The following is a 20,387-nucleotide window of genomic DNA, read 5'->3' on the forward strand; positions in this document are numbered from 1 at the left end:
GTCAAGCCAGCATTACAACTATATTTTATAGTTGACACAAGACATTAACAACTGAGGGATAAAGAGAAGCTTAATGTGATGTGTTTTACAGGCTCCTGATTATCCGCTTTATCAGCATTTCAAAACTATTAGTTACCTGTAGTTTTCTCTGCCTTTTAGGCAAACAACTGACTTGTTTGACACAACAACCCAACTGGGAAGCCAGATGTGAAACTGGTCCAAACCACTCGAGAGGCTGTTTACACAGGCTGCTATGGAAAGGGATCAAAACTGTATTCAGAATAAAAAGACTGTGTGTCAATGTCTGAACACGACTATACTGAGCATGTTGACACATGAACACATGCTGACCAAACCATATGTTCACAGTTTGCAGATTCCCCAGCTGGTGCAGACACTCCAGCAAGTGTGGCACGTACTGGAGACTGCAGGTCAGTGGACTGGACTTACTGCTCGTTGTCGCGTGTAGCGACGAATCCAGCCGCTCCCAGCGCCGAACAAACCAACACGCACACGAAACGACGCTACAAATATATATTTAATGAAAACAAAAAAAAAAAAAAAATGAACCCCCCAAAAAAAAACCACAAACGCCTCCCAACCGGACGCCAACCGACCCCACCCACAACTCCAGACAGTTCCGTTCCCGCAACAGAAGCCCCGTGACACCAAGCTCAGGTTCCTCAGCGGCAACAGCCACCACCGTTCCTTCAACGGTGTCACTAACAAGTCTCCGTCTCTTCGACGGTAATCACACAGTCAAACTTTTCTCCACGGTACGATAATCATCACACAGTTTAAACTTCCTCCATGATGGTTCTCCTCCTCTCTCTGTCCTCTCCGATCAAAAAAAAAAAAAACAAAAAAAAAAAACGTCACCAAACAAATTACGTCAAACTTTATTGACGCAACAGGCTGAGCCAGCACGCGACACGTGACACTCGTGAAGACAGTTAAAGTCACTTTATTTGTGAAAGTTTGTAGTTGAGGGAAGAGCTGTCAACAAGACAAATAACACAAGGCAGTGAGCACAAGGTATATTTTCAGACTTTGCTAGAATCAGTTCAAATCCTGGCATGGATTTCGAACCGAGATGTTGCGTGTTCCCTTCATTGACGAAAATTTCCCTTGAGTATTTTTCTAAAGCGTTTATAGTGTTTGGAAATACGGTCTGTCATCGCTCGCGCCACTTAATTGTTGCCGTCTCCATCTTGGTTTATTTACCTCTTAGTAAGGAAGATAACTCTAGCAAACAGCGGAACCTTTCAAACGTCATCGATGACTCCAGTCACGTGATCCATCAGGTCCCAACTTGACTACAGGCTCCATGGTTTTTGTCTGTCCTCGCGAAGTGGTTGACTTGTCCAGCGTCCTGCGAAGTGTAGACTAATGTGACAGACGTCAGGAAGACCTTAATGAACATGAATGAACATCAATAAGTAAGTAAATAGAAAGACAAAAGTAAGGTCAGTGTCTGTTCTCTCGCGCAAAGTCGGTGACTAATTAAGGAGAAATTTAATGCTGGACGCTGATTGGTCCACACATCAGAAAGAGGTCAGGTGAAACTGGAGCCACTAGGGTATTGCGATGTAAATAAAACCGAGCATGAAACCGCTCACTCGGGTGTGTAAAGTTGAAAGCCCACAGAAGCACGTATAGACGAGAAAGACTGCTGCGTCTGTGTCGGGAACTCATCCAGACCTCCACACGCATGCATGACTAATCAGGTAAAGTATAGTCTCTTGGTGGCATTGTGTAGGAACAAGATTATTGTGTCTGTCAGTGGATTCAATGACGTGTCGACTCATACTCAGCCTACAACTGTCGGACATGAATAGCCTTTGTGTCTACTTAATACCACTGTGGCGAGGGCACTTGACAGACGACCACTTCACTCCACTCACTGAGAATCTAACGGCAGGAGTAAATAACATGATGGCAATGTTGAACAGCATTTGAACATTCTGTATGAGCATCATGTGCCTTTACACACACACACCAGCACAAACAAACAAACAAACAAACAAACAAACAAACAAAAAAACAAACAAATTTATTCAAAAACTTAGCCACAAGCACGAACAGAGGGATACACGCTTGCATACAAACCAAACTCTCTCACACACACCTGTAAACGTTTGTAACGTCTTCTCTCCCTCCCACTGCGCCATGTCTGAAGGCGGATCCTGTTTACTGTTAGGACCCCGCACAACACATTTCTAATGAGAAACACTTTAAGGACTGAGATCGACTCGACAACAAAGTTCTGTAGAAACACAGTTCACAGTCACACTTTACAGAGGTAAAGTTTCTAAGTAAGATAACTCTGTTTAAGCCAAACATACAAACAAACAAACATAGCAAAGAATTAAGTTTTGAGAAAAAAGTTTGTAAATTTACTTCTTTATAAGCATGTCCTGTAAGTGGCCCAAGGCTACAAGAGCGGCCTTGACTGTGGAAGATTGGGATATTGTCTTCCGTTGTACAAACCTCTACAAAACCGTTATCAGCTGAGGTACAGATAGAGGTGTGTGCGTGTGTGTGTTAGCAAGTTTTAGAAAAAAGAGAAAGAAAAAAAATATTTACATTTACTGGTTTGAATGTCGCATGCAGCCATGTGCTCTACATGTAAAAAATTAAAACAGCAGCTATCATTACACAAAAATCCTGTCCTTCATTGATTATCTCATCTGATATCTTATTAGCTGCTGTTCCAGGTCACTTCTCTCTCCAGAAAGCGGATCAGTCAGGGTTGTGCTCACTGAGGTGGAGACATCAATGCTGTACCTCGATCACGTGACACCGCGCGCGGGTGAGCATTAAAGAGAACAATGGTCAGCATCCTGTTTGGATCGTCACGATGGGCAACCGGATCGCAGCTGTCGGCAACTTACCCCCCGCCTCCCCCCACAGAATACCCGGGTGGTGACAATCAATTGGAAAAAACATACACGCAGTACACACACACACGTATTGTCTTTCATCCGCACGCACGCCCACCAGCAGACATAAGCACCGTGCGTCACTAGGCAGCCACCGAGCGATGGTAGACTCGAGGCTATCGTCAGCTACAATGACCCCAGTTGAGCCTACAATGACCCTAGGAGCCTCGAGTTTCATCGGCAGCGAGTGCTACCCTCGACTCTCTGTCTGAACATACGACACGATGTTTATGTCATCGCTCGTGGCACTGCATTTGTGACAATACCGTGGACAGCAGCAGAAGAAGATGTGATCGTCAACATCAACTCTAGGAAACATATGCGACACTAGTAGCGACACTAAACCGGAAGTGACTATCGGGAGCTCTCATCACGCTTTTATTTCCTGGAGTAAAGGAGGAAAAGTGGATGAAAAGAGGTCGAGGACTTGAGTGCAACCTATTTATTCTTCAAAATCTTGAATTTACCATACAATGATGACGTGGGACACTCGTTTGTTGAGTCTTGTTACTGTCCACAGGAAAACTCACGAGGCTCGACTACAGTCGAGTGAACGAGGCGACGAGACCGGTGGTGTGGAGACGTCGAGTGTTTAGGGAGGCGTGAAGCCGTCTCGCACCAAAGGCAGGAAATCACGTGGTCGTCGACAGTCACAACGGTTGCTACATGACCTAATTAATGTGCAGCGTTCCGATCAGGACTGTGTCGTGAAGCATGCCGACACCGTAGACCCTTCGACTCGGCGATGACGACTGTCACCAGATCTCGCAGCCGCCGGGCGCGCACGAGACTTGCAGGTCCTAAATGTCCGAGGAGACTCGTTGTGTGTAAGTGCGAACCTTTCTCCCAGCTTCATTGGTTATTCTTGTAAATAATGAATATTTCCAGAGGCTATTGATCCGGGTATGTTTGAAACTGTAAGAGAGTTCGAGGGTGAGTTAGTGCTATTTCGTGACTTCCAAGGTAGGTGTAGATTCACCTCCTGATCTTTAGTCGTTGGAGAGTACGGTGGGGTGTGAGAGACTATGCTTTCTTCGGGGCTAGTATTTTTTTTTTTTTTTTTGAGGGAGCGGGGTTGTTAGCGGATTCCCACACCTACAGAATCAGGTATTTGTTCACATCTGGATCGACTGTGCGGGAGAAGGGGGGGGGGAGGCTCACTGCGCCACGTAAGTGAGCAATGTTTACAGTTTCCTTCATCATCGGGGTCATAATCTTGCAGATGGATTATTTTCCCGCGTGTTTCTGAAATCAACTTCTTCTTCTACCTCAACTTCTACGCTTTCGTCACATGCAATAATTTTGTAGGAATACAAATTTTACACAAACGCATTTATCTCCTCTGACTTTCAGCAGGGCTGGCTGTCTACAGCACCTTCTCCCTGGCGGCGCTCTGGTACGTGGCCTTCACCGTGGACAGACCTACCTCGGACATTTCTCACCTGGACGAATCTCACCTGCCTGAAGGTACGATTGAGGACGCGCCGCCGGTGCCTCACATGTCCAGCCTGTCCCACCTTGCCTCAGACCAGCAAATATCGCAAGGATCAGGGACAACCGTGACATCATCCTTCGACAACTCATCCACGACCTCTGCTGGACCTGCACCTATCTGCACCGACCGCCTCATCTGCCATCACTTCGAGGAGCGTCTGGGCAACTGCCTCTTTCAGTACGCCAGTCTCCTGGGGGTGTCCTGGGCCCTCAACCGCACGGCAGTGTTTTCCGGCAAGCCAGAGATGGACCAGGTCCTGCAGACGCCGCCCATGCGCCTCGATGGCCACCCGGACCTCGAGAAAAGATGCTCCGCGGCCAAAACCGTCTTCGAGAAATCCTGCTACAAGTTCGACGCAGATCTGCTGAAGCTGGACCCGTGTGTCGACTACCGCCTGGGCAGCTACCTGCAGTCGTGGCGCTACTTCGACCAGTTTCAAACGAGGATCCGCGAAGCTTTGACGTTCAGCCAATCCGTTCGCGCGGAAGCTCAAGGCATCGTCGACGCGATCCGAGCTCAGTATAGTAACTCGACGCTGATTGGTCTGCACGTTAGAAGGGGCGACTTCGAGAAGCCAATACACATGCGCGTGGGGTATCCCATGGCAGGACCAGACTATTTAAACAGATCAGTGTCGTATTTCCAGACTCGCCATGCGGACAGTGTGTTCGTGGTGGCCAGTGAGAACGTCAACTGGTGCCAGGCCAACATGCCCGCCGGTGCTCGGGTTGTCTTTCTTGACGTGCACCAGCCGGAAGTTGACCTTTGCGTACTAAGTCTCACTGATCACGTCATCATAACTTTCGGCAGCTTTTCCTGGTGGGCAGGCTATCTTAATCCGGGTACTACAGTGTACATGAAAGATTTTATTAAGCCTGGTACTCAACTCGGTAAACTTTTCAATTTGAATGGTGAGGACTATGTGTACCCGGGATGGATTCCTTTATAGTGTGCGTTTTGGGAGCGAGATCTGATCACTGATCTGGCGTTTAAGGGACATTTCTTTCCTTTTTTTTTTTTTTTTTTTTGTTATTCTAAACCGCAATACGAAGAATGCAATATCATATCCTTTTCATAATGTTTCTCTAAAACAATTTATAAATGGTTTGTCTACTACATTTATAAACAATGATCATCAATGTTTACATTTAAAATATCAGTTTATCTATATCATATCTACCTGACGTTCGACATAAACATTTTCAACATCCTCATTTCACATTCTCTGTTTTATTGACGTGATACTCGCGTTGTCAACAAGATACTCAGGCAAGGATCCTACTTATGGCTGCTGTTCTTTGATATTTTATTCGGTCGTGGTTTTTTCAATCCGCTTATTCTCCTTGTGTTACACAAAATTATTTATAATATCTTTGTATAGAGATACGTTTGTTTCAATGTCCATATATATAATTATGCACTCTTGTGCGAATAAAAATCTTGTTTATTGAAAAAACCTCGGAGTTTTATCTTTAGTAATAGAAGAAAAGCAACGCAGTGAGCTGTGTTTGATGTCTCCTGTATGTCTCCTGTAGGAGACTGCCAGTCTGCCCAGTAATAACGACTTTCCCAAGTGGATATGACAGGAGAAAGGTGAGTCTGTGTCAGGTCAAGTGTCACTAAACACTCGGGACTTGTGTGTTTTTTGAATAACAGCAAAACGATTGGCTATTAGTGTGACGAGTGGAGGACTCTGGACAACACAACATCAAATGTTTTGACACACTCTTGTAATAACAGTCAACCAGCGTCTACCTTCAAAATGCACCTGGAATGTACACCAGACACACGGTGTGAACACTCCAGACAGAAGGATGAACACACGAAAATGAAACTCGAATCATAATAATTAAAAAACAAAACAAAAAATTTTGAAGCTTGGTTTTACTTAAATATTGTCCTCAATTGATGAAAATGAATAACACTTGTAAATAAACAGCATTCAACATTGTTTTGTTTTGTTTTTATCCCTTTGCATCCGCCTATGGTAGTCAAGGATTTCTGTTTTTAAAAGTGACATTAAAATGAAATAAAGGTTCATTCCTTACGAGTCTATTTTTTTCCTGTTGCTACCCGCTTTCTTCTTTTTCACTGATCAGATATTCTGTCATTCCTCATTTATTGAGTGATACTTAATTTTCTGACTTTTTTCAAAACAAAACATAGACATTCTCTCTCCTCTAACAACATACACATAGTCACAGACTTATTTAAGCGGAATCAAAAAAAAAAAAAATTAAATTAAAATTAAAAAAAATACAAACTGCAGCCTTGACAGTCGTCAATAATCGTGAGTCAGATGTTTGATTTTTAAAAGACAGGAACTGCTCGTGCATTGTTCACTAAGCTTACAAGGACTAATCCAGAACTCTTTAACTAAAATATTAAGTGAAATAAATATTTGTTTTTATATTGTTTTTTTTCGCAAAGAAATATTATTATTAAATTTGCAATTTAAGCTTAAAGTTGAAACATATTGTGATGGTTATTACCTGAATAGCCAAGTAAAACTGATGCTCTACAGGCAGTAGTCTTTGGATATAGACAGATATTCACGTGTACTACATTCATATTCTGTTGACAAATAAACATGTAAAAGTCCGGCCTAGAGAATCACAAACATATTCTCTGAGCTGTCAATACAGTGCTACTCACCAATAATCCTGTCAATATACTGCAAACATCTAGTAATCTGGTACACAAAGGTACAAAGGTAGAAGAAGGAGCAGGTCCATGCTGTCGACTGATTTGTTCTTAGAAACTTAGTCATGTGATAATAATACAAGTACAAACGGTGTGACAAAAGTCACAAAAGTAACCGGCGTCCCGCCATCCTTGCTTTGCAGAAAGACATAGCCGGTAGGTCAGCACGTGACATCATTACAGTATTTAGAGATAGAGAGAAGCAGGGCGGCTACGGATGTCCGGCTGATTATAATTATTCATTATTTTTGGATTTGGGAAGTTATTGTTTCTTCCGGCAACACAAGTAACAGAGGGAAGTAAATTACTTTCATCCAGACCTTACAACGTTGACTTGTTTGGTTGAACAATGATGATACCCATCATCAGTCGAAGACGAAGTGCAACAGTCACACGAGTATCCAGGCAACATCTTTGGCAATTCCTTTTGTTTTCCTTTATTCTGCTGTTCTGTCACTCCACACAGTGTCTGGTGCGTAGTGGACGTTCATCTTCTTCGCCGAACAAACTTACTCGGTGCCATGGCCGTTGACATTCAGTTTGTGACCACCTTCATTGCTGCCGACTTTTGCTGGAACTAAATCCTCCTCGTGACTGTAACCCGGGTAAGTCAGTTGTCTGTCACGTTTATGCTGGATGCTCAGTCGCTCAGCTGTCAGTTGTGTTACTTATATTGTTGTTATCAACATGTTGACAGGAAGTAACGTCCAGCTAATCCAGTGACTGTGCACCACGTCATAATTAATTGGTTCCTGCTTGTGGTCATCTGACTTTCTCTCTTTACTATCTACTCCGCGACATAATCTAGTCACGTTGTAGACGTAGTCGTAATCGGTCACGTGGTAAACGTAAAACCATGCTTCTGTCGTATGGTAAGTCCGAATATCTCACTGTACACAGACGTGGTCATGTTGAGGATGAGGACGTAATCCTGTCCCGCTGTAAACACAGTCACGTTGTGGGATGAGACGTAATATAGTCACGTTGTGTACGTCGCTGGAACGTAGTGATGCTCTGGGACCGTCATCACTGCTGTGTACGTGACATATGTACTCACCAAGCCCTTCAGTACTGCTTTGTGGCAGTGACATGACATGACCCTAACACACGGAGGTGCAGTGATGGACATGGATGTAGAGTAAAATGAAAACAACAGACTGACACCAGTCCACGTCAACACAACATTGACCTCTTGCTGACATGACACGTGACACAACTTCTGTCTTGAATGTCACTGAGATGGTTGAACGTCCTTACGCTTATGGATCGGAAGTGTTTATTTATCTAGAATTCCATCTTTGTGTAAGTTCGCGTGTTCTGGGTATGTTCACAAAGAAGATTACCCACAGACACAAGGCGCAGTGTCGTGAGACTGAGCGACATTTGAACGCAAACCGAAACGCAAACGGTCGTGATGCGGAAGGCACGAGCAATGTAAGGAAAAGAAAAGTATTTTTCTAGTGGACCCTGTGTGGCTTTTGCCGGTGGATTCCCCTGCAAGTGCCTGTCACAACTCACAGCTTCCGGTTTCGTGTCGCGGGAGTGGATGAAGGAGGCGATTAGTTCAGCATCAGAAGACACCCGGAGGTATTACCTGGCGATGACAATCTGTCCTGAGTAGCGGGCTTGCACTGGGCGGGGCTGAGGTGCCATTACATGTCTTCAATCTTTCTCCTTTTTAAAATTACTCACTTTGTCTATTTAAGTCCAGTTTTATTGTTTGTAATCGACTTTTCACCCACTTGCCATTGTCGTAGACGACAGAGGAAAACGTATTTTACTCATTTTTAGTACATTTCAATTAAGGGTGTTTACATTATTTTAATCTTTTCTCCCTTTTTTTTCTTGTTTTTTTCCATGTTTTCATAGATGCATGATTGTGATTTTTTTCCTTTTTTTTCTTGTACTAAATATTCTTGAAAGAATGACTAGAAGTACAAATCTTACTTTTGGTTTTTAGCATTAATATTATATTCCAGCCAAACTATGTCGCTGTCAGTGACAAATCTTTCTGGTCGATCCTTTGTACGTACATCTGCTGCCCATCTGTTTACAAATAGGAAAATAATGACAGCAATATTTTCTCAGATGAGTATTTAAATGATATAACTTAGCCTTGTATAATAATACCGTGGACTGTCGTGGTTTAAATTGACCGCACGCGCGCGCGCACAGAGAAGTGAAAGTTCCCAAATCAAAGAAAACGTTCTAATCCTCACTAAAAATGATTACATAAATTAATACATATATTACCTGTTGCATTTTTATTCAGAACTTTTTGGACCTTATCATTTCTGTAAAAAACATTGTTATTGAGCTCCAGGTACATATTTTTCTAACGAATGGCTAGCACGCACAGATGAAGGGAGTGTCAGGCAAAGGGAGGTCTCTACAGACCCCACGCTAACCCCAGAAGACCCCTCCTATCACTATCAGTCTTTAACAGCACTCCTACTCCCACCCCTATACAACACCCTGCGAGTTTTTCCTTTTTTTTTTCTCACGTGACCTTCACCACTCGAGCTCTTGCAGGTTAGTTTGTGATTGTATAGAAATAGTCTGATTGTCACGTGCACGTACACACACCTTGTTGTCGTTGCAGCATGTACAGTAGAAGTCAGTATAGTCCAGTAGTGTGTTGCTCTAAAAGTGTTTCTTCCTCAGGCCGTTACCTGCCACCCAAGGGGCACTTGGCTGACACCCGGGTACAATAAAGGAAAATGAGTCTACGACACAACATTTTCTGGCGTGAGTTGAACTTTACAACTTCTTTTGGTTGGAGATTCAGTTCCGTTGTTGAGAGCATCCTTCCATTTAACGTCAGGGCCACTAGACAAATAAAATTATTGCTACAACACAGCTGCCATCTTTTCTAACTTGTATGTTCATGCAGTCAGAAAGATGGCACATAAAATCATTTCAGACCAAATTTCAGCTGTTGCCCTCAGGCAGGTGCCACGTGAGCAAAAGATGCCTCCCAGAGGTCCTTCGTGCCAGTAGCCTTCACCATCCTAAATAAAAAACACAAGAAATAGTAGGGCTGTCACAGTACCTGACATCCTCCTTAGGAGGCTGACATGTATGTGTGAGAAGGTGTAGGTGTGTGTGTGTGTTGAGTGTCTTGGGATGTATGTCTTCCCATTATGTTGTATATATATATATGCTCATATTATGTTTGCATTTGTGGTTGAGTTTGGAGGAAAAAGAAAATTTTCTTCTTGGACTTCTCGCTCAGACAATAAAGTTTGATTTGATTTGAAGTCGCCTCCTCGTCTGCCAATTGCTAAGAAATTCACATAAACACTCACATACATAGATATACCGAACATACCCGCCCATCAATTGTACCACCGAAGCACATCCAAGCTTGAATCAGATCCCATGAACATGTATTATTTTCTTTTTTTTGGGTTTTCTTTATTTTTAATATTCTGACATTTTTTTTTCGATGTTGCAGGCTTTCTGGGATACAGGATCGTGTTATCTTTCGCTTTCCTTATAGTCGTTACGATGACCTGGAAATTTTCGTGGAAGGTGGAGAAAGTCGTCCTGCCGAAAGACTTTGGGGTCAAGCAACAGGGCCAGCAGGACTACAATGTTTCCCGGTCTTCGACTGTGGCATCGCCTCATTCTTCACGTCTGCTTTGCCACAGGTTGGAGGGCCGAATGGGAAACGAAATGTTTCAGGTGGCCAGCATCCTGGGTCTAGCGTGGGCGATGAACAGGACTCCGGTATTCGTTGGAGAGCTCCGGATGAGCAGGTTTCTAGAGCGCTCGTTCAAGTTGCCCAATCAGGCCGAGTTGGAGGACAGGTGTCACCGTGCGCATACCCTTAACGAACGCAACTGCTACACCTTCGAACCCGCCTTTGCCAGCTCGATCCCACTCAGGACTTCAATCTCAGAATCTACCTTCAGTCGTGGAAATATTTCGACAAGTTCGAGCGCAGGTCAAACAAGCGTTGGTCCTTCAACCAGAACGTGGTGAAGAAAGCGGCGAACCATCGTCGAGAAGATCAGGGACAGGCACAAGAAGGCCATACTCATCGGCGTTCACATCAGGAGAGGCGACTTTGAGGCGGAAGGACAAAAGAGACGCGGGTATCCGATGGCATCGCCGGGGTTTCTGAAAGCCTCCTTTACATATTTTCAAAGACTTTTTGCTAACTGCACTTTTGTGATTGCGAGCGAGAATACAAGATGGTGCCGAGAAAACACACCGCCGGGTGCTCAAGTGGAGTATCTGGATGTACACTCGCCGGCAGTGGACATGTCTGTGCTGGTCTCCATGGACCACGTGATAACAACGTTTGGCAGCTATTCGTGGTGGATAGGTTACCTGAACGAAGGGATTACCGTGTACATGAAGGACTTCATCGTGCCAGGCACGCACATCGGAAACATGTTCACAAACCCTGACGATTACATCTACCCTGGATGGGTCCCTGTGTAACTGTGTTTAGTCTTCGTGAGTCAAGACTTACCCCGATTGAAATTTTATTTCCCTCTTTCTCTCTCCAAAAACCTGTGAAAACACGCATGTTGATGTAGTCGTCCATGCCATACAATAGAATGTCCTCACAATTTCTTAACCTACATAATTATTTTTACCTCATGGACATAGAGTTTCCAATTTTAATGTTTGTGGAAATGACCAAGCACACTTATCAGTAAATTCAATGTCGGTTACAGTTGTTAACGCCGAGGAAATAAAAAGCAAGCAATAAGTACATATCAAAATATGAAGAGAAACAAATAAGTAAATGTAAGAAGGGATCAGTTAATAATAAACAGTTACTGGAGGTTAAGAACGAGGTAATAATTTATGTTGTTCAATGTGTCTGTACGTACCTCACTGTCCACTGGCTGTAATCTTTCATTTATCATTATTAGTCTGCACAGCTACAACCTTTAACTCTTTTCTTCGATGATACAAAGTTCGCTTAATGCAACAGTTTAAATTTTGTGACGTACATGGGAAACGGATGTATATTTCCAATTGAAGAAATAAGCATTTATATCTCATTTGGATTGATAATCTCTTTAATTATTATAAACTACTTAAGAGACAATACATTTACTTTATTATATTTAAGTATCACTTAAGTACGGTTTGCTATGGAGACACAGGAAGTTCAGAGTCTGTTACATTGCTGTGACAACCTGAGTGAAGCAGACGTGTCGTGGCTCATGATGTTCTGTCGTCAGCAACTGTTCAGCACTGGTCTTACTGTCGTCTTTGATGAGCCACCCCCACGCAGCAGTGTGTCGAGGACTCGCACTAGAAAGGAATTCACGGTCCAGGGAAGAGAACCCCAGGATAAAAGCCTTCAGCTAATCTGAGCAAGAGTTTCCTCCCATCTAGAAAACAACGATTATCCCCCTTTTTTTGGTTTTTTGTGTATGATAGGATCTCATGCTCTCCATTTCTCTCTTTCTTTTTTTTTTCTTGTCACACACGCACACGACCTCCCCCAAACAAACAAACAAACAAACAAACAAACAAACAAACAAACAAACAAACAAACAAACAAACAACACACACACACACACAGGGCTTATCGTGTTCACCAAGGGAGGCTGGTAAGTAACCTACACATTGCCGATGACAGCGATCTAATGGCGGGTAGAACAGCGAGTCACCAGCTTTAACCGAGCGAGCGGTTACGGGATAAAAATCAGTATGACGAGGGCAAGTTCATGTGGAAGACTACCGGACCCCGTGGAGATCAGTATAAATGGAGGAGGTTCAGAGATTTAAATATCTGAGTGCGATCATCCCCAAAGACAGTAGTTATGCGGCAGACATTTATCTCAGGATGGGTTGTCTCACAAAGATGTGACAAGCGAAGTATCAGCTTTAACACCAAAGTGAGGCTATACATGTCCCTCGTTGTCCTCAGCATGCTGTTTGACACGTGGACCTTCTTGCTTACACAGTCTTACCGACGGATCGAAACTTTTAAAGTGCTCAGGGGACTCTTCCGAATCTCCTACATCTCTACTGTTCTAAGAGATTTTATCTCTGATTAATATCTACTTAATCTGATTTAAGATATGCTGTGAGTCGGGTATGCCATCTAGTGCAGCAAGCTCTATTTTGCTTTCGAGTCTGTCCCAACTCTTTGCATTATTTTTATTGTGCTTTGCGGGAGGTAGACTCCATGGATTGTGATAGTATAGTGCTCAAAACAATGGAAATAAACAATTGTCAATCATCGTTCAGTTTAATAAAAACCACAGACAATAATGTTAAATCAAAGCATTTCTTTATTCATTCATTCACTACTACCCGAGTAGTTGATCTCGATCAGCTGTTCCAGTTTCTTTAGCACGAGAGCCAGGCAATTCCTCAAATGATTCCGAGAACATTGGTTCAGTGCAGGAGACAACGGTGCCTTCCTTCATTCAGGTGGACACACACGATACTGACTTTCTGCATCTGTGATACCACTTTCCTGAATTATGAAAACATGGGTTATGTCAGTTCGATTCTTGTTAAAATGTTTTGGTTCAATGAAATTGACTGTTTCATTGAATGCATAAAGAAATGCTTTGACAATACAGCTGGTCTTTTATTGTTTTGAGCAGTATACTGTCAAACTCCATGGACCCTTACTCCTGTTAAAACACAACAAAAATAATTACAAGAGTGCACGCTTGAGAAAGAGTAGAAATCAAAAACGAGCTTGTTGCAGCAGATGGCGGATAACTGATTCACAACACATCTTAAAATGAGAAGTCGATATTAATCGGAGAAAGAATCTACGATGACATTTTTATACTTCACAAAGATTACATACAGTTAGAAACAGAAATGATGCAACAACGATACCTTTACATAACACGACATACTCAGACCATCCAGACCAGTGGCTATTCAATACATTTACATTTACATTTTCTATTATTTTAAATAATCATCGCCAAATACTGTACTGTCCATAATTTCATTTTATAAGACAGTGAATGGCTGTTAAAATATTGATATAGGTTGATTTTTTAATGTTAGTATTTTTATTTTTAAATTTGTGGTAGTTAGTGGCTTGAGAACTTACTGGGATAAAATTGAAAATAGATAAAAGAGAATAGCTTAGACTTCAGTAAAACAAAAGACGATGTTGCTGTTTCCAGGGTAAACATGATAAATATGTTGAGATTGTTGACACACGTATCTAAGCAGTTGTTTTTATTGTCAGCTGAAATGGTAAACACTGAACATATTGTTAGATATGTCTTCGATATTATTCTCGTTCTTGTCCTTGTTATCGTCATTGCTGTTCTACATCTTTATCTTTTTTTCCCGTTTCTTCTTCGCCCTGTCACGCTCCTGTGTGTGCGGATTCACGACTTTTCTACATTCATCCACCCCTTCGTCAACTGACTGGATCTCTGTCTCTCACATGCACGCCCAGCTCTCAAACGTTTACGAAATTCCAACAAATTTCACATCATCAGGGCAAAGAACTCGATATAGTAAGCTGTTACAAACATCAGGAGTTACATGTTAGGGTAAGGTGACCAGACGTCCCGCTTTTGACCTCGTGTCCAGCCTGCTCATCGGGTGGGACGACCAATGTCCCACTTTCTGGCTTTCTGGCAAGTCCATCAAATGTCCCGGTTGTCTTTAAAAATCACTTTTTCGGCGTTCTTTGACGGTGACGACACCATCATCGTCGCGTGTCCCGCTTTCGCCCCAGAAACGTCTGGTACTTCTCTGACAGAAAACATAGGTGAGGCTAATTAGCAGGTGAGTAGTTACGAGATAGCATATATGATTGATATCGTTTAATGGAAGGGAAGATATAGTAGGATGGCTTTCTTACTGATAACAATCCTGTAATCTCTGTTTTTAAAGGTTGTAACAAATAGTTTAGAGTCTCCAACGCTTTGACAGGCCCGACATGCCAGAAACCATAAAGACACAACAACAAAATGAAAATCAAATAAAATCAAACTTTACTGTCTGTCCCAGGAAGGTCAAGACAGAAACAGGTTTTTCTGCTCACAAACCCAACGACATATACAAACATAAGTACATATTTATATGTACAACATAAAGGGCAAACTTTCAACACACATGCACATCTACACTTTTTACATGTAAACCTCCTAAGGAGGATGCGAGACATATAGAAAAAGCTTATATTACTTGTTCTGGTTATGTATGTTCAACAGTATGTTGTAAGGTTTATGTGGCATCACGCACAAACAAACATAAGTCCGACATCCATACAATACCGCCGAGAAAAGGAATCAGGTCCTATTAACATTATTTATTTTATTATTTTCATGTTTTTCAATGTTGCTGACTGTTTGAGCTACTGGATCGTACTTCGGTTTAGAATCTTTATATACAATCCTAAAGATTGCTTTTGTACAGACTGCTCCGTGGCCTGTGACCCGGGCAGCGATTGGCCAGTTGAGAGACATGGGAGCGTGTAGTGGAGGGCGTCAGATTGTACATCAGATAAAACATCTTTGTTTGTTGTGCCTCCGTTGGAATGATTAACCACATGGGGTAACTAAGAGTGATACCAGGTCCAAGTACACGTTTCCTTATCTTTCTTTGAATTCGCTTCTGTTAAATAATTTTCTTTGTATTGCCAACAAGTAGATGTCTTTTTGTCCACTGAGGATCTGAGGTTGTTGCTCCTCGCGGGGAACCGAGTGCCCGCTGAGTGTACTGAGTTCAGGTGTGCTTGAGAGAGTTTATCGGCGAGAGATCGACAGCAGCAGCACGTGACACAATAAAAATATGTGTAACGATTTTTTTTTTGGTAGTTTATTTCTTAAGAAAGTTTTTTTCATGGTTTTGTCCTCTTCACACCAAAGAGATGCCTCATTCTGCGAATGTCAAGGAAGGAGCTCGGTTATGCAAAGCGACATTTATATTCGTGAGTCTAAGCTTACAGCTTTTATTTGTTTACAAAAATTAACTTTCTGTATTTTGTCTATTTCTGTGTGTATCTGTAGCGCATTATATAATTGTGAGCAAAATATCTTTCTTTAATTGCATCCTAAGCACATGTTTAGAGCAATTAATTTCATTTCTTGAGTTTTGAACAATTAACAAAGTCAAAGATAATATTGGACTTGTTGAATAAAGGACAAGAAATATTAAAGTAAATAGTATCTACGAAATGGTTAAGTCTAGAAGTCTAAAGGTCTCAACACTTGAAGTTAGATATCTGAATAAAAATTTAAAGAAATGCAGAAAAAGACTGAATGGCGCAGAACTGCGAAAAAACCGTTTCACAATTTGAAACTTGTGGAAACAATAGATCAACTAGGTAGCACTCTGGTTTTTTTCCGATGGCTATCCCTTATGTTGTCTGCCACATAGTGTCGTCTGCCCATCACCTGTCTGAAAAGTGCGAGCATATTGGAGAATAACATCACGAACAGCGACATCACTTTCTTGCAAGCACTTATTTTTTTTAAAGATAATATTTAGTTACTTGAAAGTACAAATAAATGTGCAGATTCCCTTTGCCTTTCTCAAATTCCATTCTATAGATCAAGATTCTTTTTTCCTTAACATTTGTTCAAAGAAAACTAAGCTTGCGGGGGAGCATGCTGGAAGCAGCAGTGAGCCGGTTTGATGCTGGCTTAGTTCAAGTTTCTGAAAGTTTATTCCCTGTCTACCTGTCAGCGAGTGAGTGGATGATTTATTAAGGGAACGAAGAAGCTGTGAAAATAGATATTAAAGTTCTCCCTTTACGACACCGTGGCTTAAAAATGCCGAACCTACAGACACCAGCCCACGACATCTTGACCAGATGTTACCACAGTGGTAACAATCCTTCTGAGCCCTGGACACAGGGTTAACCCTCAGTTTTGTTCTCACATTAACTAGAATCGTAACACTTGTAAGGCACCTTTAACAAGTGTTTTAACTAAATTTTGAATAAGATTCAATTCTCGGTTAGATGGGATTCGTCAGCAGTCAGCCAATGTGCACGTGACTTCTGACGCGCCTGGATACACAGTCTTCCTTGTTTGCCATTGATGGACAGACCTACGAACTCCAGTAGAGTACACGTTGTTGACTGTGGTCATCAAAATGAAATATTGTTACCAATAATTGTTTTTCTATCAAGAGAAGACAGTTTCTTGACCAAGTTTGGAAATCATTACTCATTAGTTTGTTGACGACTGTTTCGCTCCAGTTGGGAGTGCAACCCTGTGGTCTAATCCAATGTCCCCTAAAGTCTGCATCTGAAGCACTACTGAGCTTCTTCGTGTCTAGATGTGTATTTTCTTTCTTTTGTTCGTCCCTTCCCCAATGCTAATCTTCGGGCCCCTGAATATTCATAGGATTTAATTTGTGCAAAGTTATAATGTGCATATTTTGTGCACATTTATTCTCGATAAAATCCACTCCTCTGGCTTGATGGATCGCCGTCATTAAAAAAAACTGTTGCTTTTCAAATATGCCTTTTGTATTGTAAGGGCAACGTATTCATGACCCCATGAATATTGCTGTTCTAAGTGAAAAGGACAGTTTACTTCCAAATGTTCATAGACTGTGATATGATGATTGATAAATAATGATAAATATAACTTTTTTTTTTAGTAGACTGATACTTTATATTCTTCCCTTGAGGGACACATACCAGCTCGTTAAAGGTGTGAATCACGTACTTCGATAGCGGATAATTAATTAACGGTTATGGAGGCTGAAATTTACAGGCCATTAACAAGTCTACTTACCGACACTGTAGGCCTCACCTACCAACACATGCTGACGTCTCACGTTATTCGCTCGTTGGAACGAGATTTCCAAGGACTTACTAACTACAGGTGCAAATTACAAACTTTGAAATAAACTTCGAGAATATCTTTACATTATCGCTACCAACCAGAATCTGTTTATAACTTGGATTGATTAGTTAGGTCATTAAGTTTATTACAACTCTTTCTGGCTATTGGAAGCATCGATTTAAATGTCAGTTTAGGTCAACTCATTAATTTAAATTATAATTTTAGAAAAAATTGAACATGAACAGTTGAACATAAAAAAAAATCACAACAAACAGCTATCGTGGGGAGTCCCTTTTTTTATTTGAAAAAGTCCTTCGCAAATAATTCCCAAGGCCTTTTAGGGTTATGGATGGAATAGTTTCTTAACCCAAGTCTTTAGAATTTGTTGTAAGTAGAGAAAAACAGGGTTAATAAGTAGTCAAGATTTCTTCACGCACATGAGCTCATGCAATCTCCCCCGTACACAATCTACATCCATGCATGCGCACACGCTCTTTTGCACTCCCTCACTCACACACATACACACACACACACGAACTTTGCATTGTCCTAACGCATCAATTTACTCGTTTTCTTTCGCTATCACTTCATTTTGTCCACTTTGCAGGATCTCTGGTTTATGGGGTCATGGTCTGCTTGGCCATCCTTATGATGGTTATGGTGGTCTGGAAAGATTCTTTTCAAATCAGTGCCGTATATCAACCGGCAGCCACGTCCAACCCGCAGATCCAGCCAGAACTCAACGTTTCCCTGACAATGTCCACCCCTACGCCGACCACCACTATGCCTCCACCTCCTTCTTCACGTCTGCTCTGCCACAGCTTCGATGGCCGACTGGGTAACCAAATGTTTCAGGTGGCCAGCATTCTGGGTCTAGCATGGACGATGAACAGGACTCCCGTATTCGTCGGCGACTTCCAGCTGGAAAGGCTTCTAGAACACTCCCTCAAGTGGTCCAATCAGGCTGAGTTGGAGAAAAGGTGTAGCAAAGCGCAAGTCATCCATGAAGACAACTGTTACAGGTTCAAATATTCCTTCGCCGAGCTGGATCCCAAAATAGACTTCTCCCTTGGAACCTACCTTCAGTCGTGGAAATATTTCGATAAGTTCCGAGCGCAGGTCAAACGAGCGTTGGTCTTCAACCAGAACGTGGTGAAGAAAGCGGCAACCATCGTCGAGAAGATCAGGGACAGGCACAAGAAGGACCATACTCATCGGCGTTCACATCAGGAGAAGCGACTTTGAGGCGGAAGGACAAAAGAGACGCGGGTATCCGATGGCATCGCCGGGGTTTCTGAACTCCTCCTTTACATATTTTCAAAGACTTTTTGCTAACTGCACTTTTGTGATTGCGAGCGAGAACACAAGATGGTGCCGAGAAAACACACCACCCGGTGCTCAAGTGGAGTATCTGGATGTACACTCGCCGGCAGTGGACATGTCTGTGCTGGTCTCCATGGACCACGTGATAACAACGTTTGGCAGCTATTCGTGGTGGATAGGTTACCTGAACGAAGGGATTACCGTGTACATGAAGGACTTCATCGTGCCAGGCACGCACATCGGAGGTCACTTCACAAACCCTGACGATTACGTCTACCCCGGATGGGTTCCTCTCTAGTTGCTCTCACAGCACCTTGTTTTTTTTTTCTTTTTTTGTTTATCTTTTCCTACCTAGAATAATGTTCTCGTCTCCATGGACTTGATGATATCCTCATATAATATTTTGCAAAACATAACCAGTAGAAAGGGTTAGCAAGTTAAAAAACGGGAAACGTGTGCATCCCTTCCTAATTTATGACTACCCTCGGGCCCAAAGGACATCAAACAGCAGCAGAGTATGTCTGTTGTGGTTATAGCCAGCTTCGATCAGCCAGCGAGCAAGTGTCCGTTGGCAGTGGCTGATGAGTGTCGTCACACATGTTGACGAGAGGTCTATAGATTCCGTCAGTCAGGCAGGTGGATGTGTGTGGGACCTCAGTGCATGGCGGATACAAACGCTCGGTTTTATTTCAAAGCACCTGTTGGCCAGGTGTGATGTTTGTCGAGGAAACGTTTTCACTCGTTTGTTATCTTGGTGGACGTAGCAAGTGTTTGCTGTACCAGTCCGGCGGGGTCTGGCCATTGCTTACTTAATCAGTTATGTTGTCTGTTATGTATCTTGGTAGCAGAAGGAGCAGAATTGTTAGTTTTTGTTGTTTTAATGTCAAATTTTATGATGGTTTACGTGACCGTCTGTATAATTTTGTTTTCAATTTCCCATTGTTTCATCAAAAACGTAGATGTTGGGTAGGCTTCATTCAGAGGGAGAGCTGAGAACTCATGTTTATGTATACAAAAGTACCCTCACAGTTTTGATCTCTTTTTGTTCATGGTTTCCTCAAATCTGGGAAAATAGCATTTTACTCCAAGCATGACCAAGTCATTAAACAAGAAATGCAATTACTAGCAGGCTGATTGTTGGAGTTGTCATTCTTTACG

At 42.3% G+C, this 20,387-nt stretch overlaps 2 protein-coding genes and 1 long non-coding RNA gene across 10 annotated transcripts; all 3 read left to right on the plus strand.

The window, feature by feature from the left end:
* Positions 1–846: 846 nt before the first annotated feature.
* Positions 847–5,897, plus strand: LOC112561426 (galactoside 2-alpha-L-fucosyltransferase 1-like). Of its 8 annotated transcripts, none has more exons than XM_025233918.1 (4): positions 863–1,439; positions 2,706–3,360; positions 3,463–3,769; positions 4,296–5,896. In XM_025233918.1, exons 3-4 carry the CDS (start codon positions 3,688–3,690, stop codon positions 5,384–5,386), a joined length of 1,173 nt encoding a protein of 390 aa, XP_025089703.1. In that variant the 5' UTR covers positions 863–1,439; positions 2,706–3,360; positions 3,463–3,687; the 3' UTR covers positions 5,387–5,896. The 8 variants fall into 8 exon arrangements, with proteins under 8 accessions (XP_025089707.1, XP_025089703.1, XP_025089704.1 ...); XM_025233919.1 differs by having other exon boundaries at positions 2,706–2,812; XM_025233920.1 differs by having other exon boundaries at positions 2,718–2,812.
* A 1,395-nt stretch (positions 5,898–7,292) lies between these two features.
* Positions 7,293–12,211, plus strand: LOC112563218. Its single transcript, XR_003098985.1, has 3 exons — positions 7,293–7,745; positions 9,805–9,888; positions 10,598–12,211. It is a non-coding gene; the product is annotated as an uncharacterized LOC112563218 (long non-coding RNA).
* Positions 12,212–15,726: 3,515 nt separating this feature from the next.
* On the plus strand, positions 15,727–19,541 carry LOC112562654. Its single transcript, XM_025236034.1, has 2 exons — positions 15,727–16,036; positions 18,514–19,541. Exons 1-2 carry the CDS (start codon positions 15,898–15,900, stop codon positions 19,149–19,151), a joined length of 777 nt encoding a protein of 258 aa, XP_025091819.1. The 5' UTR covers positions 15,727–15,897; the 3' UTR covers positions 19,152–19,541.
* The last annotated feature ends 846 nt before the right edge of the window (positions 19,542–20,387 follow it).

The sequence above is a fragment of the Pomacea canaliculata genome, linkage group LG4 (genome assembly GCF_003073045.1).
Source record: "Pomacea canaliculata isolate SZHN2017 linkage group LG4, ASM307304v1, whole genome shotgun sequence".
NCBI lineage: Eukaryota > Metazoa > Mollusca > Gastropoda > Architaenioglossa > Ampullariidae > Pomacea > Pomacea canaliculata.

Bases quoted from the DNA above. Each gene is read 5' to 3' on its own strand.
- LOC112561426 (XM_025233918.1), top strand. From the start codon at position 3,688: ATGACGACTGTCACCAGATCTCGCAGCCGCCGGGCGCGCACGAGACTT. The intron at 3,770-4,295 runs GTAAGTGCGAAC...TCTGACTTTCAG, and splicing joins TCCGAGGAGACTCGTTGTGT to CAGGGCTGGCTGTCTACAGC.
- LOC112562654 (XM_025236034.1), top strand. From the start codon at position 15,898: ATGTGTAACGATTTTTTTTTTGGTAGTTTATTTCTTAAGAAAGTTTTT. The intron at 16,037-18,513 runs GTGAGTCTAAGC...TCCACTTTGCAG, and splicing joins GCAAAGCGACATTTATATTC to GATCTCTGGTTTATGGGGTC.